Source organism: Arachis ipaensis, chromosome B3 (genome assembly GCF_059453495.1).
Source record: "Arachis ipaensis isolate K30076 ecotype BB chromosome B3, ASM5945349v1, whole genome shotgun sequence".
Lineage (NCBI taxonomy): Eukaryota > Viridiplantae > Streptophyta > Magnoliopsida > Fabales > Fabaceae > Arachis > Arachis ipaensis.
Window position 1 is genome coordinate 139,986,053 of NC_142438.1, and position 20,272 is coordinate 140,006,324.

Below are 20,272 nucleotides of genomic sequence, written 5' to 3' on the forward strand. Positions count from 1 at the left end.
TGCAGTTCATAACAAGGATTTCTCTTCAATCTAGGCCATTTCTTTTTTCTAAAATTAAATCTGAATGGTTAAGAGGAATGGAACAAAATGTTTCACTAAAGTATAATGGAACAGGTGAACAGCTTGTAATAGTATATAATACTGCCATTTTTTTATTTAATTAATAAAAGACGCACGTGAGGTATAAGTTCCAAATCTTTCGGATTATTTTAAGCGAGAATGCAAGAGATGTAAGAATAGGTTCCTTTCACTATAAAGCCATGAATCATCACATACATACATATACATGGGGATGGCCTTCATTGAGTAGGCATTGCTGACCATGATGCTTATCTACTCATCATTCTCACTATACCCAGCTGCATGGTGATTCATTTTGAGAACAGCTCCAATTTGCATGCATCATATTACTATATATTGTTATGGAGATTCAAAACCATCAAGTCCAAGTTTCCTGTTCATCAGGAGAATCCCTTAGAGGAGGAACATCCTTCTTCAAAACATGTTTGAACGGACTCAATGCCTTGTCAGGTACTATATCTATCATATCAAACTATATATCTTTGTGCCAACTATATTAATTATTCTAATCTCTTCTCTTTCTTTTATTTCCTTATTAGGTGTTGGGATACTCTCAATGCCATATGCAGTGTCTCAAGGAGGGTGGACGAGTTTAATTTTGCTCCTCATTGTTGCTACTGTGTGTTGGTACACAGGATTGCTTCTTCAAAGGTGCATGGACGCACATCCATTAATCAAATCCTACCCTGACATAGGCAATGTTGCTTTCGGTTACAAAGGAAGAGTTGTGGTAGCCATTTTCATGTACTTAGAGCTCTATTTAATTGCGGTAGAATTTCTCATTCTAGAAGGTGACAACCTTGAGAAGTTGTTTCCAAATATGAATTTCAAGATTGCTGGCCTTAGAATCCGAGGCAAAGCCGGTTTTGTCTTGCTAACTGCGCTCGTGATACTGCCAACCACTTGGTTGAAAAGCTTGGGAGTTTTGGCCTACATTTCTGTTGGTGGGGTTGTGGCTTCTCTTATTTTGATTGTTTGTGTTGTTTGTGTTGGTGAAGTTGATGAAATTGGGTTTCATCAGAAAGGAGAGTTAGTTAATTGGAAAGGGTTGCCTTCTACTGTAAGTCTCTTTGCATTTTGTTACTGTGGACATGCAGTCTTTCCTACACTGCGCAATTCCATGAAAGATAGAACTCAATTCTACAAGGTATTAATTACCTTTTGACTTTTTCTTACCATTGCTATAAAATAGTTTAGATAATTACTAAAAAACAAAGTGTACAAAAGAAACAATATCACTCATGATTTTGCTAAATGCAGGTTTTGATGGTATGCTTCATCACAAGCACTATAACCTATGGGTCCATGGCTATTATAGGGTACAAGATGTTTGGAGAACATGTGAACTCTCAAGTAACCTTAAATCTTCCAACAAAAAAAATAAGCACTAAGATAGCAATTTACACCACATTAATTAACCCTTTTACCAAGTATGCTGTTATAATCACCCCAATAGCCAATGCGATTGAAGAAACATTACCACTTTTATATAAGGGTAGACCTATTGTCATCCTCATCAGAACAACCATTGTGCTAAGCACCTTGCTTGTGGCATTATTCATTCCTTTTTTTGCCTATGTTATGGCGTTTATCGGCGCATTCTTGAGTGTGGCAGGTTCATGGATTTTTCCATGTTTATGCCACTTGAAGATGAATAAAGCAGCTCAAAAGTTTGGAATGGAATTGGTTATTATCATAGGAATTCTGTTTACAGGGTCCATTATTGCTGTAGTTGGTACCTATATCTCCATAATTCAGATAATACGTGACATCAAGCTATGAAGATGGAGAGTTCAAAGTTTCCAAAATACTAATTAATTAAGCAAATCTGTTAGTCATGTGTATAGTATCAAATCCAATTATTACAATAATGGGCCATTCGGTTAGGATTGTATTTGAGCCCAGAAGTGTTTGAATAATGGATGATATGTATGTTTGTGTCCCAAAGCTAGCTCAATAATCTTTTAACATTTCGATCAAATGTTCTTTACGATTATATTTGGTACGAAGACTAAGAGTGAAAAATAAAAATTAGGAGACAGAAATTAAATTAAATTTTTATATTTGATATAAAATATACTGTTCAGTATTATTTAGTTTAAAATAAATATGAAGACTTAAAAGTAGATTTTAATTTTAAAAAGTTAAATAAAAATATTTTTAAAAAAAAATATTATTATAGTTTTAGTTTCTATTCTTCAAAATTTTGGTATATGTATGTGTTTTTATTTTCTGAAAATATTGAAAGAACTAAAATTTAAAATTTTATATTTTAAGACTAAAATTTTAATTTTAATTACTAATTACTAAATACAATATTCAATTTTAAAATTATAATCTCAATTTCAATATCAGCAGTCTTAGTCTCGGTCACTTATCAGTTTGATGTGAATCGAATTTGGCCCAAACTTCAGATATATCAAAACATTACTATTTTTTTAACGAGACACAAAAGTAAGGTTCAAAGATCCAAACAAAATTTTAACCTGATGATAATCAGTGGCTAAAAGAAAGGGAGTTGAATCTTAGCTTTTTTTTTGGCAAAGTATTACTTTTTACTTTTTCAATGGGAGATATTTTCACTTTTTGTCTCGTGACAAGTTAAGAGACATTTTTGTTTTGTCTCGTAACAAGTTGAGAGATATTTTTTATTTTGTCTCCTAAGAACTAGAAACAAAGAAGAAGCAGAGAAGAGAAAATCACACCAAGATGTATTCTGGTTCAACTGCTAAGTGCAATGCAGCCTACATTCAGTCTCCATCACAACAGTGATGAAATTTCACTATCTTTAACATATTACAATAACCAATTTCCTTTCCTAGGATCTACCCAATCCTATTTGGGACAAATCCAAATTTTAACCGCAATCTGACCTTGACTTGGACTGAAACCAAGCTTTCACCAGCAAAGTTCTAACCCAACTTGTAAGCGAATCCCCACAGGATCATGACACACAACAGAAAGATGTACAAAGAAACTTTGAGACATCTATGGCTTTTTTCCTAATTTTGATCACTGCCTTTTTTCTTTCACTGGCTTTTTCTTACAAACCTCACCATGTTTACCTTTTTTCACCATGAGACTGAGACAGACAAAACTAAGAAAAAGAAAACAAAATGAATACCATTGAAGAAGAAGAAGAACTCAGGAAGCTCGGGTAGCTACGAGAACTTTGTGCTTTTTTACTTTCTCTCCTTGATCTCAACCTTTAGCTGTTCACCCTTAATATAGAAGGGAAAGTTTCCAAAATTGAAACCTTAACCCATCAACTTCTTCTCCTACCAAAGAGTAGCAGCGGCTTCATCAGAAAAGGTTGAGAAAACCGAGGTTGATGCATGCAAGCTTACCTCATCACTCTCACTCTTTTTCTTCAAACTTCTTCCATCTTGGCCATTGATCTTGACTTTGACCCCAAGAATGAATTCTGATCGTTGATGGGCTTCTGACTCTTAACAGCTTCAAACTTTCCGTTTTTGCTTCTTTCCTACTTGAGACTCAGAGGGTATCTTCTTCTTTGATGTACAAAAATGAAAATGAACTTTTATCAAGCTAGATCTTCTTCCTGGCGGATTGCTTCTTTTCTTGGCAATAAAATCTTGAAGCCTTTCTTTAAATCTTTCCTTCTGTAGCAAAGATCTTCCTTAGCCTTTCTTCTTCACAACCTTTTTCTTTTGATATCTTCTTCTATCTTCTTCTCTTATGATTGATGTGATTGAGAGCAAGAGAGAAGAGAGAGAAAACTTTCAAAGGAAGCATTGAATGGAATTAAACCAAATTGAATTCCCACTTCCATTACCCAAGACATAAAGTAACGTGTAGACTTTTGGTTATCAAAGGATGTAATTAATTGAATTGGAATTTGAATTCCAGTAACCAAGAAAGAAAGTCACCTGTGGAGCTTTTGTTCACTTGAAGAGATTGTTTTGTGATCATCGAATAAATTCCTTCAAAGATTTGGGCCACTTGTTTCTTACTTTATTTTATCATGGGTTTTAAAAGGATTTGGGCCCTTTTTGGATTTCTTTCTTTTCTTTAACATTCAGCCACTTGATTAATTTTGCACAAATCTAAATTAATTAAATGATCATCTTAGGCTTGTTTAGCTTTTGGCCCAATATTAAAAACTAATTTGCTTCTTGTACACTTGAACAAATATCATCAAACAACCTATTGAAAATTATTAAATAAAATATTTAATAATAATTTTAATAATTTTTTAATTTATATTTTAAAGCTTGGTTTGGTAAAACTTTTTGAAAAGGTGCTTGTACTTTTTAAAAGCTCAAGTTCTTCATTTTGTGTTTGGTAAATAAAAAAGATTATGTACTTGTGCTTGCAGCTTTTACAAGATCAGGATACTTTTGAAAGCACCTAAGATAGAACTTTTCAAAGTTGGCTTGTACTTTTCAAAATTTAAAAGTCTAATATAAATACATAACTTCATATATTAACTAATTTTTAAATTTAATACTTACATTTATGTCTATTATAATATTTTTTAATTTTAAAAACGATTTTACCAAACGCAATTGATGTTGCTTACTTGCTTGTATTTATTAAAAATTATTTTTGATTTGATTTACTAATGCTATAACTTTTAAAAAATTATCTTTTAAAAATTGACTTTTATAAACTACTTTTAAAAAATAAAAACTTTACCAAACTAATCTCAATAATATTTGATCATCATATAAATTTTCCAAACTCAACACAACCTAATCAAAACGTGTTGTTGCAGTCTAATAAAATAACAATGTAGCTGTACATTTCATAACCAAAGCAATCTTAGCTCACCGTTTTGGATTATCCTTCTTATAAACTATTTAATTAGTTAACTACTTAATTACCTAGTGATTTACATATAAATATTAAATAATATCATATATTTAAATCTTTTTTTAACCAATTTTAATAAAAGTCTAACATAATAAAAATTAATTATAATTATAATATTATTTTAAATTTTATTATTTAATTTGATTGGACTTAACTTATAAAAAGACTTATGTATAGCACTATTTAATATATGTAAATCACGAGTCAATTAAGGGTCAAACATGGTGTGATCTCCCTTCCAAATATAGGTTTCAATTTTATATTGCACATGCTCCACGAAAATGGAAAATAATGAAATTGAGGTGTTGCACTTGCACCTTCCCCACACACACTGCTTCCCATTAAAAGGAAATAGTTAAGACTAAAGAGAGATGAAAATGGCAAACAGCTCCATTATTCCCATCAAGTTTTTGATACTTGTAGCTCTTGCAAACATTTGTGTTTCACAGGATTTTGATTTTTTCTACTTTGTACAACAGGTAGCTGATTAGCCTAAGCCATTTAATTTTCTTCTACCTCTTCGTTTTTGGGCAAAGTAATTAATTAAGATTAATGATCCTTATCACTGTTGCAGTGGCCAGGTTCATCCTGTGACACAAAGCAAGGTTGCTGCTTTCCTCAGACAGGAAAACCAGCCTCCAATTTCACCGTTCATGGCCTTTGGCCTAATTTCAACAATGGATCATTTCCATCCAATTGCAAATCTGTAGAAAACTCCTTCGACGAATCCAAGGTACATACATGCTTATTACTACTACTTCAGTTAGGTTATTATCCGCATTGCTCTTCTAATTTTGTTTTATCACCTGTGATGGCTGCTTTATTATATAGCTGGTTCACAAACACAGGATATTATACAATAGGATACCAATATGAAGATCAATATAGTAATGATAGAACTATAGTTTAACCTATAGAATTAAGAGAAACATAACATAAATCAGTATTAACATTAACATAGACTAAAACTTACATAAATAATGTGTTATTTGTGATGTACCGTACCATATCATCAGATGAGTGACATAGTTCCAAGAGCAGAAACAAGTTGGGCAGCATTCTCTTGTCCAAGCAAGAAGAAGACAAACAGCACAAACAGCGACAACATGAAGCTCTGGAAACATGAATGGGACAAACATGGCACTTGCTCCCACTCTGTTCTTGACCAACATGCATACTTTGACTTCACTTTGAACCTCAAGGACCACATTGACCTCCTTCAAATCCTTCTAAATAATGGTAATTAACCACTTTTATGGACCAATTATATATAAAAATACATCTTCCAATTAAATACTTTCACATTATATTGATGCATGCAGGAATCAAACCAGATGGAAAGAACTACAGCGTTGAAAAGATAAGACAAGTTATAAAAGAAGCAACAGGGTTTGAAGCTGGCATAAGCTGCAACACAGATGCTTCTGGTAATGTCCAGCTTAATGAGATAGTTCTTTGTGTTGATAAATCAGCAGCCTCCAGAAGCTTCATTGAATGTCCAATACTACCAGATGCAAATTGTCCAGACAATGTTGAGTTCCCCATTTTCTAGTTTAAGGATTCACTTCAGGAATTCTGTTCTATTCTTCTTGTTTGTTATTGTCAATTGTTAATACGAATAAATTTTTTTATTTATTTAGAAATCATGAAAATAAGTGAAGTCTTTTAATTATTTTTCTTAAAATGATGTGCTCTATTATTCTCATTTTTTTCATCTCCTCTAGGTTTTGTTTTTCTGTTTTCAGAAATGCTACATTAACAATTGTATTGGACAACTATGTCAATAATTATTTAAAAAAAAAATTGAAGATACACACCAAATACCAGTATCATGTAGCATACTTGCACAATCAAATTAAAATATTAAACTTTGCACTCTTTTTTTTTTACTCACCCTAGAAAGCTTATTATTTTTTGACAAGAAAAGTCTAGGGGTCTGCATATAGACAGGATCGGATCAAGTTTAGTTACCTGAACAGAATACCGAACTCCCAATAGTTTTTTTTGTCAGTAGTTAGTTATAGAGCTTGATGAATAAAAATTTAGACTGTCTTTGGGTTTCAGCTTTTAGCCCACACTAGTGCTCTGCATGCTGTTTCCGCTCTATTGGGCAGACCCTAAAAAGGTTACAAGTTTATACATTATTGTATGAATTTAATTTTAATATATCGTGTAAAATATTTTTTCACATGTATCTAATTACGTTATATTAGTAAAAAATAATTATTTTTTATATTAAATATATAAATAGTCATTTAAAATATTAGATATAATTATATAATTGTATAATATTTTATACTAACAATCTATTAAAATTAAACTTTCATTGGATTGCATTGTTCCTGCTCACCGTAACCAACAAGTCAACAATCATTATTCTCATGCATCCAGGGACGGACCCAGTAGCAAAGAAGAGGGGGCACTTGTCTCCACAGTGTTTTAATTTTTTTTTAAAAAATATAGTTATATATAATATGCTCCCACTTTAAATTTTAAATGACCCTACTATAAATAAATTAAACTCAATTAGCTAAAGTTCCAAATTTACTTTTTTATTTTCTCTATCATTTTAATTATTATTTAACCTAATCAAATTTAATTTTTGTGTCGTCACTCCTTTATTCCCTTAAACCCTCTTTTTATTTTTATATTTTCAACTTTTTTTTCTATTCCTTATCTAGTAGTCATCTTCTCTTCATCAAAAAATAAATTTTAAATTTTTTATATTTTTTATATAGTTCTCCATGACCCTATGTATCTTTCAATTTAATTGTTTCTCCTTTTGATATTTTCAATTGCAAATTTTAATTCAAACAATTGTAGTTTAGGTATTAATCTAATATTTTATTTTCTTTGTGACTTTATATATTTTATTTTATTTTCGATTTATTCATTTTTATTACTTATTTTTTATCTTTTGTTCTATTATATGTACCTATGTTGCGTATAAAATTTTAAAATAAATTGATTAATTTACTAATTTAGAATATATTTTTTATTTTTAGAAATAGTAATAGAAAAATATTTTAATTACAATACATAATTAAACAGATGTATAAAATCTTTCATCTAACATTATATCAAAATTAAATTAAAAAATATATAACAAATTTAATTATTTTAAAAAGAAAGAAAGAAAAAATTGTGAATTATATTTCTGTTATTTTATATAAACATACTTTTTGTATACAAATTTAATTTTTTTAGTATTTATATATAATTCTAGTTTCAAATTATAAATATTAATGTATCATTAGGCGCTAATATACCAATTAATTCAGTCTTTTATTATTAAATGTGTATAAAAAATTAGTTAGGATAATAAGGTATTTATAATTTAATTAAAATATTTTAAGTTCAAGTTTTAGAAATAAAAAATATTTTTTTATAAATTATATATAATGAATAGTATTTTAAGAATGAAAGTGTTCACTAACTCTTTAATTTTTATATCTCTATATAATTAATAATATTTAACAAAAGTTATTTTAGTATATATATATATTTTTGCCCCTACTCTTAAAATTTTCTGGGTCCGTCACTGATTGCATGCATAAAGCAAAATTTAAACACCTAACACTTGTTTAAATAGATTAGTGAATTAATCACTAAACCAATCTAAATTGATCAATGAAATATTTTTGGACAGATTTTTTGATTGGGCTGTCCAGCCCAATCCCTGGGCCCAACAATCAGAAAGAGAAGCTAGCCTAATGGGGGAGCCATAGAAACAACTTGAATTGTTCACCGAATAAAGAAACTAGTTGAATTCAACTTTGGCGTGAATCCCTCTCATTTCTCGACTCTCGGGGACTCAGAATCGGGCAAGGAACGGCTGCATCCTTCGCCTTCAGTTACGGTGATCGTGAATCTGCCCCCTGCGCTCGCCAACTCTAGCTCCATGTGTTCTGATTGATTGAAATCTCTTGTGCACGCTTCCTTTTTTGCAATCGCCGCTACCTCCCGCGGCGGGGTCGTGCTCCAGTTTCTTGGCAGTTCCCCTTAGCCTCATCGAAGTTATGGTGTGAGCAAGCGGCCAAGCCCAGTGCGGCGAAGCTGGCCATGGCTGAATCAACGGCGAGCACGCAGAGCAGCAGCAGCAGCAGCAACAACAACCACCGGACCGAAGAACAGGACGATGACTACATGGGTGACCTCTCACGCTTCCTTCCGTCTGAGACTCTTCCAAAACCTTCATCCAAGAAGGTATTACTTCTCGCCGTTTTACTCTCCTCCATTGTCGTTTCGTTCTGTCGCTCCCTTTTACTCAATTAGGTATAGTGATCTGATTTCACATGATCTTGCAATTGTGTCTCTAAATTTTAGTTCTTATGTTTTCTTGTGTTTGTAAACTTTAGTCCTTGGTGTTAAGAATTAATAAATGATGAAAGAAAAACGGTGCTTGATGTAATTTATGACCAGTTTAAGTAGATAAGTGAGCTAATTACTTGACGAACCAAGTAGATGATAACTGGAATAGATTATGATGCTCATTCTAATATCACGTAGAAAATGAGTCTTCTTTTTGAAAATAAAAGTTTGCAGAAATTAATTCTGCATATATCTAAGATTTCAATTATCTGTTTTGCTTACCAGGTCTTTGGTTTCTTCATATATCTAATGTACCAATTATCTGTTTTGCTTGCCAATTTTTTAGTTTCTTTAGTTTTGTTCATCATATAAGGTGGGACTAAGGATAGCAATTCATCTTTCTAAAGAATAAAGCATTGCTGCTAGATTATTATCCCCAAAAGTTTCAGTTTGGAAATAGTTTTGAAAATGGGAGTGTTGTCTCATGCATTTTCGAAGATATATGAGCTTTTGCTTTTATATGTCTATTTGAAAGGAAAAACAAATGGGAACTTATGTAATGTTTAAATTATGGATTAAATTATGTTAACCTCTTTTATTTTACGGATTATATGTACTATAGTTGCATTTTGGTGAAGAGGATCCCTTTCTTATGTGCAGATCTCTGGCAAGAAAGACCCTCCGATCAGCTCTTCCAAGAATAAGTTAAAAACACTCAGCTGGCAAGAACGGCGAAAACTTGAAAGAGAAAGAAAACAGAAAGAAGAGGATGAGCAAACATTGGCAAAAGTGGAAGCTCCAATACCACAATCCAACATTGGGTTTAAGCTGCTCAAACAAATGGGTTATACGCCCGGTGCTGCCCTTGGCAAAGAGGGTTTGGGTAGGGCTGAGCCAGTGGGGATTGAGATTCGACGATCGCGAGCTGGTATTGGCCTAGATGATCCTCACAAGGAGAAGAGGAAAAAGGAGGAAATCATCGCTGAGAGAAAAAGGAGGAAAGAGGAGGATCTAATGCAAGACTTTGGGTTGAGACAGAAGTCGCGATGGCAGAGTAAGAGAGTTGTAGCCAATTTCCATAAGGCAAAGGTTGCCCTTGATCAATTAGAGAATAGAGAAATCATTGAACCGGAAAAGAATGAGGATGATGAAGAAAAGGAAGATGAGGAAGAGGAAGAAATAACAGAAGAGGTACGTAACTAAAAGGTTATATTTTTGGTTGAACGCTCCTTTTAACCATGTTTTGGTATTGATTTATGTTGCATCCCTGAATAACACATGGAAACAGCACAAATGTTTTCTTTTTCTCTTGATCTTAACTGCTCAGGCACACACATTAAGTCAATACACTTCCATTGCTGATTAATTTTCTCCTCGTTATACTCTAAATACCAAGCGATTTAAACAAATATTATTCATTGCACTTTGTCATCATTTGATCCATTTAAGCCGATCCTACCTAGCCATTGGACAAAGCTTACTTGTCGTTGTTGTATTTCTTATACTTTGAAATTCATTCTTGTTGAACTTTGTTAATCTATTCCTGCATTCGTATTTGGTTGCAACTGTGATAGTGATACATGTAATCGATTCAGGATTTGCAAGAAGTTTTGATGAAACTGAGGGATGACCACAATTATTGCCTCTTTTGTGGATGCAAGGTGAGTAACAACACACAGAGTTACTTTTTATATATTTGTTTTGTAGTAATACTAAAAACCAAACTGACACTCTTGAAACTCATAATTATCTATAAATTAAATTTTGATTTTTATATGTTTCTTCAGTATGAATCAAAGGATGCTCTCTTGACCAACTGCCCTGGAACCAATGAAGATGATCACTGACTTGATGGTATCTGAGATGAACCTGACTGTGCGTTGTCGTCTCTTCTTTTTCGCCAAGCAAGCGCTGTTGCCTGTAAATGCATATTGCAATGATGTGAACATGGATATGCATTATATTTTGCCTGCCGGAGCCTATTATCGTTGAGCTCAAGCTTGCCTCATCACTAACCCCAATGCCTAATGGCATACCTTATTATAGGGTATGAATTAGTTGATTTGATGTAGGGTTTATGTTATACTTCAGTTTAGTTCAAATGAGTTTTTCATTGTAATTTTCTCTTCATTTTTATTATTTAGACTCAACATCTGTATAGATTATTGACCACCATTCCAATATATGCTGCTTTGGTCAATTTATCCGTAGACCCTAAAATAATCTTAATATATCATTAATCATTATCATGGTCATTTAAATTTCTCTTGTTGGAAACACAATTCTAAGAAAAGAAAAAAAAATTAAAAACACAATAAGCAATCAACCACATTTTTTGCTGATTTCATTTAAACAATCAATTCTCCAAACATCAAAAGTCATTCTTTAAGTATTTTTTTTTTGGAATAGCCCAAGATTAAACCCCATTAATTAACACGCATGTACTACACCTTCCAAATAAATGTTAAATTGCAGAAAAAGCACCCTCAGTTTATCTAGAACAAAGTTAAACAAATTAACTACATTAATAAGTAGTTCTTAATTCACTAAAAAATTAATACATAAATCTATCCGACCAAAACAAAAGTCTGTACAAAATTGAACCGGATATATATAAAAAACTAAAAATAAATAAAAAAGAAAAACAAAAATTAGATATACTTGATCATAAAACCTTTTTAAACCGCTTTAACATGTCATTGTGAAATTTATTTGGAATAATGGGGACATCATCCTTTGGGATGAACCAGTCTTTGTTAAGTTCTAACAATTGCATTGCAAAATACTCTGGCCATGTCATATCATTGTCATCTTCATCATCATCATCTCCCTTTTCCTCACAGTTTGCCTCAATTCCAATAGTAGTATCAAAAGCCTCAACCTGTATTTCATCCTCATTATTCTCTAATTGATTTGTTAGTTCTCTCTGAATCTCATCAATCTTCTCATCTCCATTATTCTCTGATTGGTTTGCTTTGTCTGATTGGTTTGGTGATTCATTTTGAATCTCCATCCTTTCATCTCCATTCTCTGATTGGTTAACAAATTCTACTTTCCCAGCATAATCATTGGCATTCTAATATGAAGAACACAATAATAATATCAAGAACTTGACCTAATGATGATGATGATGATGATGATGATGATGATGATGAAAGGCATAAAACAAAAATTGCACGTTCACCATTTGTGTTATTCAGATCATGTAAGTAGTATATGATTATAGAAAATAAGGTAGGAAACCAAGTCAAATTAAATATCCAAACTAGCATCATAAATTCAGATTTACTTTAATCTAAACAAAATTTAATAATTTTCATACACAATTTCAATTGGAAGAAGAAAAAAAAAATACAGAATAATGCTTACAATACGAATACTATGATGAATGTGACATTTGTTGTAAAACGGGAATTTTTTTTTTGTTAAAGAATAATTATTATTTGACTTTCGCCCAATATATATGCAAATCAAGTTGGTTTCTAAATTGAAGTAAATAAGTAAGGTCTACCAGAAAATAAGCTGTAATTATTAAATCAATTACTAAATCTTTAATTATTTTATTTAATTACTTGAACTACTTTATTCGCCTATATTCTTTCAAAATCAAAATCTTTTATTTATTTAGTCTTGCAAACAAGAGCAGCTGTAATTATAAATTAAAACATCTTTGCTCCATTTAAATAAAAGAGCCATTAATTATAAATATGTAGCTAGTAAGATACGCAAATATGGATTTAAATAATCAAAAAGTGATTTCTTTCATACCCAATTAATTTGAAGGTATTATATACTCTTCTTACATGTTCCAATTAATTGATGACATGTGTATTCATTAATTTCAATCAGTAAATGAATTTTTAATTTTTAAAAATAAAAATTAAATTTAATACATATATATATATACTGTACATACATTTAAACCATCATATGTGGTAAACTTTAAATAAATTATATAAAAAAAAAAGAAAAAAAATTAGAATTGGGTTGTTGTATATGATGCTGGAGAAAGAGAGAAGAATATAGAATCATAATCCTTTTCATCTAATTTTGTCTTTTTCTCTTCTCTATATTCACATAAAAAATTCATTTTAAACTTTGAATAGAAGAATAGTAAAAAGAACAATCGATTGTTCTGAGTTCCAACAACAAAGTTGGCGACTTTGAATTGAAGAACAGTAAAAAGAACGATGGATTGCTCTGGGTTACAGCAACAAGATCGAGGACTTTAGAAGATTAAAAGGAGGAAAAAGAAGATATATCCTGAGAGTGAGGAGAGGGAAGAAGAAGAAACGAATTTTTTTTTTGTGAATATAGAAAAGAGAAGAAGACGAAATTAGATGAAAAAGATTAGGGTTCTATGTTCTTCCCTCTTTCTCCAGCACCATTACAACGGCTCAATTTTTTTTTTTAAAATAATTTATTTAAGGTTTATCATATATGATGGTTTGATTTAACCAGACTTAAATGTATGTATAGTGTATTAAGATATGTATATATAAAATATTTTATACATGTATTAAATTTATTAATTTTTATTTTTAAAAATAAAAAATTTATTTGCTGATTGGAATTAATGAATACACATGTCACCAATTAATTGGAACATGTAAGAAGGGTATATAATACCCTCAAATTAATTGGGTATGGAAGAAATCACCATAATCAAAACCAAAGTATTAAAAAAAATTACTTTATATATAATAAAATTCAAACAGATTTTTTAATAGAAGCAGTATTTCAAATTATAAAAAGAGTTAGAATCAAATCATATACACTTTGTAATCCTCAAACTAATTAGAAATATTGTGTTCAAATAAATAAAAATATAATTCCTAAATTTGTTATTTCAACAACACTCAGTATATTCAAAGGCACCACTATTATTATTGAAAAGAAAGAGTGTGTATGAGACGTTAAATTGAAACTTGAAGACACATAAACACAACTCAATAAGCTATAAACTACTATTAATTTAATAAGCTTAAAATCAAAATTGAACTTTTTCCTTATAGTTAGAAAACATTAAACACATCAATCAAATCAATACTTACCGGTATTACAGTAGCCACAGTTTTAGGAGCCACAATTTTCCTTTTCTTTTGACGAGGTTTACTGTTATTCTTTCTAAATCTGCATAAAACATAATTATTCATCTGCAAGGAAAATATATAAATACATTAACCTTTGTTTAATTGGAATTGGAGCAAGACAGAAATAATGTAGCGGTCATTATATATATCAACCGAAAAGAAATTATCCAAGGTTGTGTAATTGAGAAACTAAGCATAATGTAGTGGTCATCTTGGTTGTGTTTTGATTTTGTTTCTTAAATAGAAACAGAAATAATGAGAAAAATAAAATAAAATAAGACGAATATTTTTTGTTTTTAGACAGAACACTTTTACAACTCTATGTCCATCAGCAATTGAACCTTTAATCTATCATCGAAACGTTACCGAACACAGTCCAACAAGAATTTAGTTTGTACTGATTCTTTTGATTCAAATTCGAAACCTCTGGTTAAAGAATATGCGCAAAATTATGATACTTACATTGGATGGATTTGGTAACAAAGAAGAATCAATGCTATATTGATGCAAGATCCATCCACCATCATGGCTAGTACCACTCTTCTCAAAGCGATATCGTTTCCTCATTCCAATGCGCTGGTTAGTTTTATTGGCCATAATCTCTTTTCCGATGTCTTCACCTTCCCAAGAACCCAACCCAATGGTGCGAACCATCCGCAAGCTGTTAGTTGAGAACTTCCTTTTCAGAGTAGTGAAAAAATAGAGGTCCTTCCCGTCATAAGAATTTTCAACGTTTTCTTCCCAAATTTCCCATGGATTCTTCTCCGTACCAAACAATTCACCTTCAAGAATGGTTCCATTGTTTGGTAGAGGCCTCCCATTGATTTTGTTAAGAAGAAAATCTTGAATGAGTTCTTCATCTGTAGGCTTGAACTTCTTGCTTGCACCTGAAGGCAACTTTGTTGAAGCCATATTCAAGATTAAAAAAGAAAGAAAGAAACAAGGAATTAAGAAGATTATTGAAGTAAGTGGTTTAATAATGCGGTAGTAGAGTTTATATATTGGATGAAAGTATCTACTGATTGAAAAAATAAAAAGATTGAAATATGACAATTTATGTTCATTTTGATTTTGCCTGGGATGTTTCGGTTCAAAATAATTATGTTATCTTTTTATTTTAATTTTTCAAAAAAAAAATCTAAGATAAAAATTACTCTTTTTAGTTGACATCGACTAAAGTTAAATGTGTCAATTTTCAATATCATATCATCAAAAAATAATTAATTATATTTTAAATTTAATATTATATCTTCTAATTGAATTTAAAAAGATATCATATGTTATCTTATATTAATAAAATATCTTGTTAGGAATTTATTTTAATTTTTTAATTTATTTGTGGGTAATATATACATGTATTGACTGAAATAATATTAATTTTAACAATATGAATAAATAATCTTAAGATAATATATGAATAATAAAATATTGATAGAAAATATGAAAAATAAATAATAGTAATTAATACGAAATAATATATCTTATATTAGTAATAGATATAATAAAATTAAAATTAGCAAAATTATATGTAAGAAAATAATCACTATTGTTATAAGATATTATTTCGGCAATTAGTAACTGAAATAATATTAAGAGAATATAAGAAAATAATATATCTATTATAAGATATATTATTTTCTTATATAGTGATTATAAAAAGATACTATTGTTATAAGATATTATTAAAATATATCTATTATTATTAGTAACTGAAATAATATATCTTTTTATTAATATATCTTATTGTATAAGATACTATTGTATAAGATTATTTTCTCTTAATAATCACTATTGTTATAAGATATTAATAATAAATCACTATATTATTTTCTCTTATTAATATTATTTTCTTAATACTGAATATAATATCTTAAGATACATTTAAGATATATTATTTTCTCTTATTAATATTATTTTCTCATATTAATATTATTTTATCAATAGTTACTTTAATATAATTTTAATGTATATTATTTTTTTTATTTTCTCTTATTTTAATATTATTCTCTTATTTTCTCTTATTTATATCCTTTTCTATTAATTTATTCATATACTATTAAATAATATTAATTTTAACAATAATTATCTATTATTTTGTTTTTAAAATAATACTATTAATATTATTCATATTTTAATTTATTAGAAAAGATAATATTTATTCTTTTCTTCTCTTCAAATAATGATCTCAAATTGACTGGTTATGTTCGATTCGGATTGGGCAACTTGTTCCGATACTTGTCGATCAATAACTGGGTATTATTTTTTTCTAGGTTCTTCATTAGTGCCTTGGAAGAGTAAGAAGCAAACAACTGTAGCATGTTCTTCCTCAAAAGCTGAATATCGTGACATGGCACAAGCAACTCGGAAAGGTCAATGGCTTCTTTATCTTCTTAATGACTGCCATGTATCTCATCCTCAGCCAATCAATCTCTATTGTGACAATCAATCTGCGCTGTATGTTGCGGCTAATCTGGTCTTTCACGAAAGAATCAAGCACATTGAAGTAGATTGTCACATTGTTCGTGAAAAGTCTCAAACAGGGGTGCTGAAATTGCTACCTATTAAATCAGTTCATCAAACAGCTGATTTACTTACTAAAGCGTTATCACCGGGTGTCTTTGAACATTTACTTTTCAAGTTGGGCATGCTTGACTTACACGCCCCACTTGAGGGAGGATATTCTGTGGATGATAAGAGATTAAAGGTTTCAACAAGTCTTAATTCAAGGGAGGATGATAATAATGTTGCTGAACTTGCAACTAATTCAATCAGTTTCAACTTGAGAGAGAATGTTGGAGATGATATTAAGCTGGTATCTAATGGCCCACAAAAGCAAGCTGTAATTGATTATGGTTGAATAATTCTTTAGTTATAATGATAGAAAAGTTTGTTTTGATTAGAGGTTAAAGCTAGCAATAGTAATTACCTCATAACCATAGTTAATTTATTTACCATGAGTTAGGTTTTAGTAAGGTTAATTTTCTAATAGTTATCATCTCTTTCAATTTTAGGTTTTGTATTTATTCATATGACAAATTCACTTTTTCTGAGTCTTCTTCCTCCACTTCAATCTTATTTTCTTCAATAAAATCAGATCTAGATCACGATTTTATCAAATTGAATTGCCGCTTTTTACTCTGAACCCTGAGGGTGACAATCATGAACTGTTTTCAATTGTTGTTGTTCAGGATGCTGCTGATAGTCACCATTTTGAATAATGTTCCTGCATGACGCTGAGCGTGCGGTTAACCACGGTGTTCCACTGCACCGGAGGTGAATGCATTCGTACTCTTGTTTTTTCGTTTCTTTGGAATGTGGATAGGAAGAGGGAAGAGAAGTGTATTTTTTTAGTACACTGTTTTTTTAGTTCCTTTGGTGCTGTCTTGAGTTCATTAGTACTTTTGTGATAAAATTTAAGTGTGTTTTTGTGATCCAATGTGTCTCTAGTTCTTGTGTATAGAATTGCCCGAACTGAAACAACATTTGAGTTGCCTAAGGAATATACCTAATATGTGTGCTACTGTGCTGTAATTAGTCATAAATTAATATAGGTTGCATATATAAAGAAAGATGTTTTAAGTGTCAATTAAATAATTTGGAATGCACATACTTGTTAAATTAACAAGTCAAGTAAATAATAAATATAAATAAATAAAATACATATTTTTCTTAAGATCAAGTCTAAGTTTTTTAGGTAAGTACATTGCAGGAGGAACATCCTTTTTTTCAAAAACATGTTTTAATGGATTAAATACTCTAATTTCTTTTTTTTTTTATACTACTTATTCATGGTTACCATTGTGTGTTTGAAAAGTGCTATGACCCTCATAAAACATTTACTTGGTTATTAGTAGGTGACTCTTCTCAAAGATTTGGAATAAAATTGATTATCATTATAGAAATTTTATTCACAGTTAGTGCTTTGTTTGATATCTATATCTCTGTAATTTAAATAATAATATTATATCTTTGTTGGGTGTTTCTTCGTCAACACCCACAACCACATTAATTCCCTGGTTCCGTAACTTTTCTCCATGGTTTTTTCCTTTGCTGTTACCAAACCCAATTAGAGAAGTTCGCAGCGATGCAAGGCCAAATGCTCGGTTAGGTTCTGTTGGCATTTTTTCTACATGCCTTGCGTGAGCGCAATCTTTGACATGATACGAATTAAGGCAATCTTTGACAAAGTCCTCTCATCCTCCAACATAGAGAAGCTACCGAAGATCACCGATAAAAAAAAATATGAAAGAAAGGAATGGCCAAAAAGTTAATAGAAACAGTTATAAATATAGCGGCAAAAAGGTTGAAGCTGAAGACCAAAGATATTCATCATCTGAGTGAAGGAAAAATATCTATACATGACAATATTCATCACAGTTTACATTGGTAGGTGAGGAAGAGACAGATTGATTTTGCTATAAGATCTATTAAGATAAATTAGAATGAATATAAATGAAAAAAATGCAATTTTTCTTTAATCTCCTTCATTCTCCTTCTTCCTCTTTCTTTCCAATGATCACAGCCTTAACTCAACAGCCTTAACTTGCTATCGACACAAATAAAATAAATAAAAAGATCTAAAATAAAATTGATCTATATCTCTGTGATTCAAATAATAATATCATATGAAGTAACAAAGATGTATTCTGATTCAAAATTTCTAAGATACTAATTAATTAATTTATAGATGTGAGCAATTTCTATTGTGATTAATAATTAAAAAAAATATTTGAAATAATGTTTACTAGTATTTGAAGATGTATATATGTTTACTCTTTCTTTTTTCTTTCCTCTATTTTTTTATTTGTTCCTATCTTGAGAAATGCTACATTAACGAATAACAATTGTATTGAACAACTATATCAACAGTTATCAAAAAGAGAATAAGAAAGACACCAAGTACTACACCATGTATGAACTATGATACAACATACAACCAATTAAATTAAATTAAAGTATTAAACTTTGCACTCATTTTTTTCCTTTTTTTTTGTTCAGTTTGAGTAAGAGTTTTTATTTTTTATTATATAACTGGTTTTTTTTCCAATTTAAAATGATTTTGGCTAAATTTTATTCATTTAAAAATTTAATTCATTAAATGAAGTTGTTCGCATCTATTTATTCAAACTTTTATATCTCAAGGGTGCTAAATTAATTTAAGAATAAAATCTATTAATTGGGTAATATCATTGTAAAAGAAACAACAAATAATAATATGATTATAAAAGAACAAATAAGAATTCGTCTGCTATTGATAATTAATTATTTTATAACCTTTCCTAAAACAAATCCTTTTTTTTGTTTTAGTTTTCTACAGTGTCCTTATCCTAACAGACCAATAACTAATAATCTAAACTCTATTTAAGGATCTATCCCTGTTTAATGAATCACTACGTATATCTGATAATAAAATATATCATAATTATTTTATCATATCTTTTATATTAAAGAACGTGGATCTTGCGTTAATATTATGCTTTACGATAATTATGGAAAAATAAATATATAATGGTACAAAAAGAATTTTTCCTCCTAAAAACAAAATCATATTTGTATTTTTTAGAGGTTAAAATTTTGTCTGTGAAATTTAAATAAATAAGAAAAATGAATTTAATTGTCATATTCTATATAAAATGTAGGGATGACAAAATTTTCCGAGACGCGAGGATTCCTACAAAAATTATTCCGAATGGGGATTCGACTGTGGGGATGGAAACCGGGGGGGGGGATTCTTCCGAGGCAGGTGTGGGGATCCTAGCAGGGATCCCCTTCCCATATCCGCTAATCCCCAAAATTCATAAATTTACTGAATTATCCATAATAGTTTATTTCTCATATATGTGTGTTTTAGTCATTTCACATATATAGAAACTCAAAACTCCTAATCCTCATTTGCATAACCCTTCTTCAATTCAAAAATCCCTAACGCTGTCCATACTCACCTCTCTGCA

General features: G+C 30.2%; 4 protein-coding genes across 4 annotated transcripts; 3 read left to right on the forward strand and 1 right to left on the reverse strand.

Annotated features, from left to right (window-relative positions):
- The first annotated feature begins 302 nt into the window (after positions 1 to 302).
- Positions 303 to 2,022, forward strand: LOC148572616 (amino acid transporter AVT1I-like). The gene is made up of 3 exons (XM_088509681.1): positions 303 to 531; positions 621 to 1,228; positions 1,342 to 2,022. The coding sequence occupies exons 1-3, from the start codon at positions 423 to 425 to the stop codon at positions 1,861 to 1,863; spliced, it is 1,239 nt and encodes a 412-aa protein (XP_088365807.1). The 5' UTR covers positions 303 to 422; the 3' UTR covers positions 1,864 to 2,022.
- Positions 2,023 to 5,288: 3,266 nt separating this feature from the next.
- Positions 5,289 to 6,469, forward strand: LOC107624625 (ribonuclease 1-like). Its single transcript, XM_016327084.3, has 4 exons — positions 5,289 to 5,396; positions 5,492 to 5,650; positions 5,934 to 6,156; positions 6,240 to 6,469. The coding sequence occupies exons 1-4, from the start codon at positions 5,289 to 5,291 to the stop codon at positions 6,467 to 6,469; spliced, it is 720 nt and encodes a 239-aa protein (XP_016182570.1).
- A 2,172-nt stretch (positions 6,470 to 8,641) lies between these two features.
- Positions 8,642 to 11,435, forward strand: LOC148572617 (uncharacterized). The gene is made up of 4 exons (XM_088510050.1): positions 8,642 to 9,123; positions 9,889 to 10,419; positions 10,824 to 10,889; positions 11,016 to 11,435. Exons 1-4 carry the CDS (start codon positions 8,980 to 8,982, stop codon positions 11,073 to 11,075), a joined length of 801 nt encoding a protein of 266 aa, XP_088366176.1. The 5' UTR covers positions 8,642 to 8,979; the 3' UTR covers positions 11,076 to 11,435.
- Positions 11,436 to 11,893: 458 nt separating this feature from the next.
- LOC110265155 (NAC domain-containing protein 45-like) lies at positions 11,894 to 15,233 on the reverse strand. Its single transcript, XM_088507654.1, has 3 exons — positions 14,784 to 15,233; positions 14,283 to 14,384; positions 11,894 to 12,304 (listed from the first exon to the last, which is right to left on the reverse strand). Exons 1-3 carry the CDS (start codon positions 15,231 to 15,233, stop codon positions 11,894 to 11,896), a joined length of 963 nt encoding a protein of 320 aa, XP_088363780.1.
- Positions 15,234 to 20,272: the final 5,039 nt, after the last annotated feature.